At 33.4% G+C, this 8225-nt stretch overlaps 2 protein-coding genes across 2 annotated transcripts; one reads left to right on the plus strand and one right to left on the minus strand.

The window, feature by feature from the left end:
- Positions 1 to 292: 292 nt before the first annotated feature.
- Positions 293 to 2591, minus strand: LOC127096196 (uncharacterized; the record flags this gene model as incomplete). Its single annotated transcript, XM_051034798.1, has 9 exons — positions 293 to 421; positions 586 to 696; positions 853 to 927; positions 1060 to 1120; positions 1199 to 1287; positions 1577 to 1627; positions 2078 to 2191; positions 2262 to 2377; positions 2561 to 2591. Coding segments are annotated over 9 exons (777 nt in total), but the record flags the coding sequence as incomplete, so codon positions are not given.
- Positions 2592 to 5551: 2960 nt separating this feature from the next.
- On the plus strand, positions 5552 to 7626 carry LOC127097042 (uncharacterized). Its single transcript, XM_051035557.1, has 3 exons — positions 5552 to 6353; positions 6448 to 6597; positions 7147 to 7626. Exons 1-3 carry the CDS (start codon positions 5730 to 5732, stop codon positions 7444 to 7446), a joined length of 1074 nt encoding a protein of 357 aa, XP_050891514.1. The 5' UTR covers positions 5552 to 5729; the 3' UTR covers positions 7447 to 7626.
- The last annotated feature ends 599 nt before the right edge of the window (positions 7627 to 8225 follow it).

Genomic DNA, 8225 nt, shown 5'->3' on the forward strand with positions numbered 1-8225 from the left:
GTTTAGAGGGCACTTATTTTGGAAAGCGCCCTCTAAAGTGGGTGGTTATTTAAATTTTTTTTTTTAAAAAGCGCTATATTTTTTATTTATTTTAGACAACCTGTATATTGAAGCAGTACACCTAAAACTGTATAATTTGAAGCCCTTTTTCACACATTGCATTCAACAAGCCTTATATACAACAATCCATACATATACAACAATCCACTGATATATAATCGTTTAACTTCTAAAGATTCTAAATATACAACCAATTCATACAAGTAATAATTTCAATAAATGCATACAAATCCTATAACTTCATCCAATCACGTGGATCTCTCTGCCTTGATCCAGATTCAAGCATTGCCTCTAAAAGAGCAACGTCTCTCGCACCCTCGACAAAAGAGAGGCGGTGCTCGGGTACAAACTGACTACCCTTCTGCAAAATAGAAATAATTTAGACTAGAGAATTCATACTAGCATGGACATTTAATTGAGGATAAGAAAGGAATGTAATGAACAAAAATATATGCTACGAGTTTGACACAAAACTACAAAATTAGAAGGTGGAATTGTGGAAGCATTTTGCAGGAATCTTAATACCTTGAGGGTGTTTTCAGAAACATCATTAAAAAAAGCTTTTAATTCTTCAGTTACTCCACTGAATGGGAAAAATGAGCTTTTGCATTGTCCATTAGCATCATATAATGAAACCTATATAACATCATAACGTCAGAAAACAATAAAGATAACTGAAAGTGATTTGAATAAATTAATTGCAACTTTAGTGGATATTGAAGGAGAAGTTCAGATCTACCTAAGCTATTACTTTTGAAAACCTATAGTGTAACTTATAACTATAGTATATACCAGGTATCCGTGTTGTCCTTGGAATCCTCGCTCAATTTGAAGGGTTCCATTTGTGCCAACAACTCGCCACAAGATCTATAATGTGTTTAATGCCATGATTAAAGACTTGAATGAAAAATGCATGAATAATGAACATATCTACTGTTTGGGATGTGTAGCACGCGTGCACATGTGTGTTTGTAAGATGAGGGATCATTTACCACATGCCTTGGGGGATCTGGAGGAGACAACCATTACAAATACTCCTGAGCATCCATTCTCCAAATGACTGATGAAAAACATTCCAAAAATAATTCACATTTCTGTCGAGTATTTGTAAAGTCATTTCTGGAAAATAGAGGCTTACAAGATAGATGATAAATTATCTGGTGGTGGTAAGATCAAATCCACATGCGATGTCATAGCTGAAACTGAAACTACCTCACACCCAACAAGCTGTCGAGAATAAAAGGAGACGGCCATTAAATTATTATAAGATTCAGATGCCAGAAAGTCCCATTTGATTTAGGTTTCAGAGTGGTTCATTCATAGTTAGTAAGAAAGTTTTGATAAAGAGTGGTTCATTCATAATTTAAGATTCAGATGCCAGAAAGCCCCACTTGATTTTACTACACCAATGATAATCAGAGTTTTCTGCAACATAAATTGCATTAGGAAATACAGAAGAACACAAGTTAATGAATAAAATTGTCTGTGAATTAGACAGTAAAATTTTGAATATTACCATTCTTAACCCCGCAATGAAATGCACACCCATATCGAGAATAAAGCCTCCCTGCTAGAAAGAAAAAAAATGATAACTTCACATAAGGAACCAAATAATGTTGAGAAAAACAGGATAAAATTGGTATGCAAAATGCTAATAACACAGGAAGTTAATAAAAAATTTCAGAATTTTAAATAGCCAGTGCTAGTATAGCCTGATTTAGGAAATACAGAAAACAATAATGAATGTTAATGAATATAGGCCAGAAGTTCGTAGTACTCCATCGGCGATGTCAAATAAACTAAAAAGAATTCATATCTGAGAAAGAAATCTCAGACTTATTTTGATAAAGTGTGTAAATTTAGGAAACATATTCAATTATTAAATTATAAAGTAGATTTTCCCCCCTACATTTTTATGCCAGAATAGTAGAGTTGATTAAGTGATTCAAAGCTACGCCAGATACTCTCCTGTACTAAAACAAATACTGAATGTGTAACTTAATTTCAAAGCACATACAGTAAAACTGCGTCTCCAAGAACTTGAAAAGTATGGGTTTGAACTGTTCATTGATCCTTCTACAATAACTTGGACACTCATCATTTTGCCAATGTCAGCAATTAGCTTCTTGCCCTGCCAAACAAACTACGTAAATGGACAGGCAGATTCATAGGTTAAAATGTCAAAACAGAAACAAAAATACCTCAATTAAGGCGGGTTCAAAACGATAATTTTCAGCCACAGACCAAATTATTTGGCCAGGAGCATCAGCAGAAATCGATTTGTACGTAGATAATGCAGTTTCCAGCTCATTTATACCTGCAGTATCAGATTAATGTTAATCAAGTTGAGAGTTTAGGATAAGGTAACTGAAACTTTCATATAGTAGGGAAGGAGAGAATATATGTGGATCACCTAATAAAAATAAAGAGAACGGCAACAATATTAATAGTAAAAGAGAATCTCTACCAAGGGCCAGCAAAAGTTAGAGCTACTACTTACAAGATGCTGCAGGTTTCTCTTCATATCCACAAAATCAGCCACCAACACACACAGTACATTCAAATAAAGAGGAAATATAGTCAGAGGCACAAAAAGATTAATAACAAAATTATGATTATCAAATGTTAACCCATAATGCCTACTTTTTCTACATCGAGAAACAAATGGAACAGTTGGTGAAATTTAACCCATAATGCTTAGTCTTCATTGCTAGCATTGCAACACAATAATTATTGTTGAGAATACTCAATAAATGTATGAACCAAGAAAAATGAAACCAAAAATGAACAATAGCGAACGTCAGAAGAGAAACCAAGTAATATGAAGATTAGAAAAATACCTATGGTGTCAAAATCGAACAGCTAACAACGAATTAATAGAAGGAGGAAACGTCGTAGATCTAACAGAGGTGGAAGGAGAACGCCTTAGAAGTAGCGAAAATCGTAGCAGTGAGAACCCTAACGTGAAAAAGAACGAAAATAACAGAGAGTGAAATAACAAAGCGCGCAGTATGTTATAATTTTAATGTTTACTAAAGGGGACCTTAGAGGGCGCTTGTGGAAAAAAAGCGCCCTCTAAAGGGGGCCTAAGAGGGCGCTTATGAAAGCGCTCTCTAAGGCTTTCCAAAAGCGCTTTATAAACTGGAAATGCACATGGACTTATAGAGCGCTTTTTTAAAAGCGCCCTCTAAGGGTAACCTTAGAGGGCGCTTTCTAAAAAGCGCCCTGTATTGTTGTCCCTCTATCTCCTCCTTATTTTTTCGCTTCACCTTAGAGGGCGCTTTATTACATAAGCGCCCTCTAAAGTGCGCTGTCTATTCCAGTTGTTCGCTCCTTATTTTTTGGCTTCACTTTAGAGTGCGCTTTTGTAATAAAGCGCCCTCTAAGGTGCGCTGTCTATTCCAGTTTTTGGCGTAGTGATTAGAAACTCTTGGTTTAGATATTAATAATGTGAGAGGACACACATATGATAATGGATCAAACATGAAAGGTAAACAACAAGGTGTACAAAAAAATTATTAGATATTAACCCTAGAGCATTATACACACCGTGTGGTTGTCATACCCTTAACTTTACACTTTGTGATATTGCGAATTCTTGTACTAAAACTAAATATTTTTTTGGAGTGTTACAACATATTTATACTGTATTTTCTCATTCGACAAAATGTTGGAAAATTCTTAGAGACAATGTGAAAGGTTTAACTATTAAAAAATTGTCACCAACATGTTGGGAAACTAATGTGAATAGTGTATATGAAATTAAATCTCAAACTTCAGATGTAAGAGAAGCATTATTTCAACTAGCTGAACAAGATAATGATCCGAAAATTAAGAGTGAAGTTGAATCTTTAGCAACTCATGGAATTGGAAACTTTGAATATTTAGTAGCTATGATTATTTGGTTTGAATTGTTAACTGATGTTAAGGAAATTAACAAAAGTTTGCAACAAAAAAAAGACATGCGTATTGATGTGGCTATAGAACTAGTAAAAGGTTTGATCAAGTATTTGAAAAAATATAGAGAATCTGGATTTGAAAATGCTAAGGCTAGTGCTGAAAAGATTAAGAATGAAATGGAGATTGAATGTGTGTTTATTCAAAAACGTCAAATTCGTAGAAAATAACACTATGATGAAAATCCATCTCAACTCACGCAACTGAATCTAGAGTCTGCTGAAGAGTCTTTTCGAAATCACTATTTCTTATTATTGTAGATTAAACTATTGGCTCACTTGATAGAAGATTTCAGCAGTTTAACACATATGAAAATATTTTTGGGTTCTTGTTTAGTATTGAAAGGCTTAGATCATTATCTGGTAGGGACTTGAAAACATGTTGTAAACATCTTGAAACTTGTTTAAAACATGAAGATTCTCTTGATCTTGATGGTGGAATTTTATTTGAAGAATTGAAAGTTATTAGAGAAGTTTTAACCGTTGAATCAAAATCAAGCTATATGATATTGAGTTCATTAAAGACTTTTAATTGTTTTCCTAATGCATGCATAACTTATAGAATAATATTGACTATTCCGAACAGTGTTGCATTTGCTAAAATAAGTTTTTCAAATCTCATTTGAGATCTACTATGTCACAAGATAGATAAAATAATCTTGCGTTGATTTCAATTGAAAATAATTTTTTGAAGAACATTGATTATGAACGAATCATTAATGATTTTGCAACAAAAAAATGCTAAGAGGATGATATTTAAATAATTTAAAGGTTTGGTCAATTTTTTTATAGGAAAAAAGATTGGATCAAGAAGAAGAAGAAAAAGAAAAAGGAGAAGAAGAATAAATCTCTTTATAGTGGTTTATGTTTTGATGTAGTATAAACATTGATTCAAAGATCCATACTTGTATTCTTTTTGCACAATGTCAAATGAAAATATATTCTTTATTCAATTATTTTTTTTATTCTTATATAAGGACACCACTCTTTTGATTCGTCCAAGACATCCAAATTCAAATGACGGACCCTAACTATATATACATACACTTGCTTCTTGATAGAATTAAATCAACAAACCAACATAATTAACTATACAACAAACTATACTAGGAAGACAAAATACATAACTAATTGTATTACTATAACAAGTTTAAGCTAATAATAGTTGTCATTTTTAGTTTTCAAAAAGTTTGTTCCTATATTTTTTTTTTATTCAATGAAAATATATGCTTCTTAATAAATACATTTTCATTTGCTCTAAATACGGGAATGGATACTTCATCCGTCTCATAAAAAATATTTCATTTGCACTTCTTTCGGTTTCAAAATAATTGTTTTTATAATATTAATGGAGCATTTATTATTATTTTTCCACTATGATACCCCTATTTATTAATATTCATTTTATCTAATCATTCTTTTAATTATAATTAATAGATATATTTTAATAAATGATATTAATTTTATCATCAAAATTAACGCATCCAATAATTTCCATAAAAACCCTAAATTATTCGAATATAGATATTACTCGTATGTCATTTCAGCCCTAAAAAAACGGATTCCACAAACAGATACGACCGTTGGGCTCCTGATTCAAACTTCTACCTCTGATTCTTCAAATTTCACCTCATAAAACAAACTTCAACAATACCAATACATCCACAACACACCAAGAACAAGAAAATATCTGAAGAATCAATTCAAGAAACCATGAGATTCCACTTTCAGGAACCAAAATCTCCCATCAACTATGAAGAACAAGAAGAAGATACTCATGAAAACAGCTCCTACTACCCCGGTTGCAAGAAAAACGCCAACTGTAAATGTGAATTTTGCATTGCCAGTATCAATGCAACCCTTGATCTCGTACCCAATAGCTCCTTAACTAAATTCTCTTCTTCAAAACCCAATTTCAATAGCTACTCTCCAATCACCTTTGATTCTTCCATTTTCAACACGCCAAGAAAAGGTTCTAGCTTTATAGAACCACCGTCCAGTGCTATCATCAAATCAAGTGCTAAATCGAATCATGTTCAGAGAGTGGAGATGAAGAACGAGGGAAAAAAGAGGGATTTTTGCTCTGGTGTTGGTGTGTTGAATGTGATGATGGTTTTGGGGTTTCTTTTGTTTACTGATGTTGTTTTGTCGAAGGTTGTTTCTGTGGTTTATCAACCTTCTTTGTCGCCGGAATTAGTGAAAAGGGTTGGTGAGAAATGTTTTCAAATTCAAGATTTGAATGGAAAGTTGAGATTTTTGCAGAAAGAATTTGGGAATGTTGTTCATGGAAAAGTTTCAAACTGTAGTTTTACTGGTAGCTCATGGGATGTTAGCCAGGTATTGTAATTTTCGAACTATTCCTTGAAAAAAGTTTCTTGATTTGTTAAAAAAAGTATGAAATTTTGAATTTGGCTTTAAAATTTGTATATAGGATGGTCTGTTATTGAATTCAAGGTGCAAATTGTATAAATCAGCAATGGAGGAGGTTGTAATTTGGGGTTGGCCTCTACAAACTGCTGGAATGATCACAACCGGGATGTCTTCTCGGACCCTAACTATCTTATCAGGAAGAGTTACTGAGGTAAATTCAATTCTCCAAAATGCTTTCAGTTTCAATTTATGGTTGATAGCCATAATAATTTGAGAAAGTTAAATAATTAGACGTTCTGGATCAGTGTATGTTTATATGAATGTGCCCCACACCAATGCACCTATGTAGCACAAACACCTCTTAACAAAGACAGACACCTCTTAACAAAGACGTGTCACGTGTTTGACATGTGTAAGTGTCCGACACAACGGCCATACATGTGATTAATTACCGTTTGTTCATTTTTTGAAATTAGTATGGGTGTCGTCCATTTGTCATTACTGGTGTCATGTCTTGTGTGTGTGTTTGTGTTGGTGCTTCATAAACGAACACGGGTTGGACATGCCCTCAATCTGTTCGTGTTTTGAAATTTGTATCGGTGTCGTCCATGTGTCATTATTGGTGTCCTGTTTTGCGTCGTGATTGTGCCGGTGCTTCAGACCAACATGGTTTGGACACGCCCTCAATCTAAGGGGTCTGTATGTATACATATGTTATCGGTGACTAACTTAATGTTGTTTTTGTGTTTCTGTTTAAAAGTGGAGTGATGGACAAGTTAGCTATTTGATTCGAAAGGCTAATACTTCATGGATACAACCAGAATGGGGTGCCTCAGTAGTTCAACTAGATCCTAACACTTGGATTCTTGAATATCAAAGGAGCTCTATTGTTGATGGTAAAGGATTGTTTTCTGCAGCATTGGAGTTACTCAAACATAGGATTTCAAGGAATATTGACAAGATGAAGAAAAATTTCTGGCTTTTTGCTGTTAGCTTTGAAGATAATCGTAGCTACAATTGGTTCGCAACAACAAACTATGGGTCTAAAACCCCGACTTGAGGTGAATAGTAACTAGATTTAGGAGTTAAGTCATTCTCAATCAGCACATACACCTTCATGTCTTTTGAGGAGCTTCAAGTTCTTTACTGTAAAGGTTCTTTAACTTTGATTTCATCTGTCAATTCTTGATCAACAATATATTTGGAATCTCTTAGTAGTGTTCACCTTTGAGTATGTTTTTATCTTTGTTCATTAATTTTTATTGTACTTTAATATCCTATGAGTTATAAAACAAAACCTGGCTAAACATAAAATATGTGAATAAGCAAACTTATAATGTATATAAACTCTTGTAACTTTGCAAGCCCAATGTGTACACTTAATAGTGCTCTCAAATGCTAAGAAATTTCTAGCCCTTTTCGCATCGTTCGGATTTTAAAATCTGGACGCATCACATATTACAAGAGATCTCAAGTTCATCTGAAACACCCTTGAATGTACAAAAACCTTGTTCGGATTTTAAAACTCAGACACAATATATTACATAAGAGTTCATGTTCATCCGAAACGTCTAGAATGCAAAAACCATGTCTGAATTTCAAAATCCGTAACTGTCCGAAATGCCCTTTTTTTTCTTCTAAAATTTTAATATTTTAAATATAATTTTGTCCGGACTTTGAAATTCTCATGGACCATATATGATGAAAATGATATACTATTGTCATTAGATGATGAATCCGGATTGCAATATCTGGGCATGTCTATTTGTGTATTAGAGGTGTCTGAATTTCAACCTCTATCTAAACGATGCGAAAGTAGAGTACTTTTGGATTTTAATG

This window comes from Lathyrus oleraceus, chromosome 6 (genome assembly GCF_024323335.1).
Source record: "Lathyrus oleraceus cultivar Zhongwan6 chromosome 6, CAAS_Psat_ZW6_1.0, whole genome shotgun sequence".
Taxonomy (NCBI): Eukaryota; Viridiplantae; Streptophyta; class Magnoliopsida; order Fabales; family Fabaceae; genus Lathyrus; species Lathyrus oleraceus.

Coding starts and splice junctions, on each gene's coding strand:
- LOC127097042 (XM_051035557.1), top strand. CDS start 5,730: ATGAGATTCCACTTTCAGGAACCAAAATCTCCCATCAACTATGAAGAA. Junction 6,354..6,447: donor GCTCATGGGATGTTAGCCAG/GTATTGTAATTT, acceptor ATTTGTATATAG/GATGGTCTGTTATTGAATTC. Junction 6,598..7,146: donor TATCAGGAAGAGTTACTGAG/GTAAATTCAATT, acceptor TCTGTTTAAAAG/TGGAGTGATGGACAAGTTAG.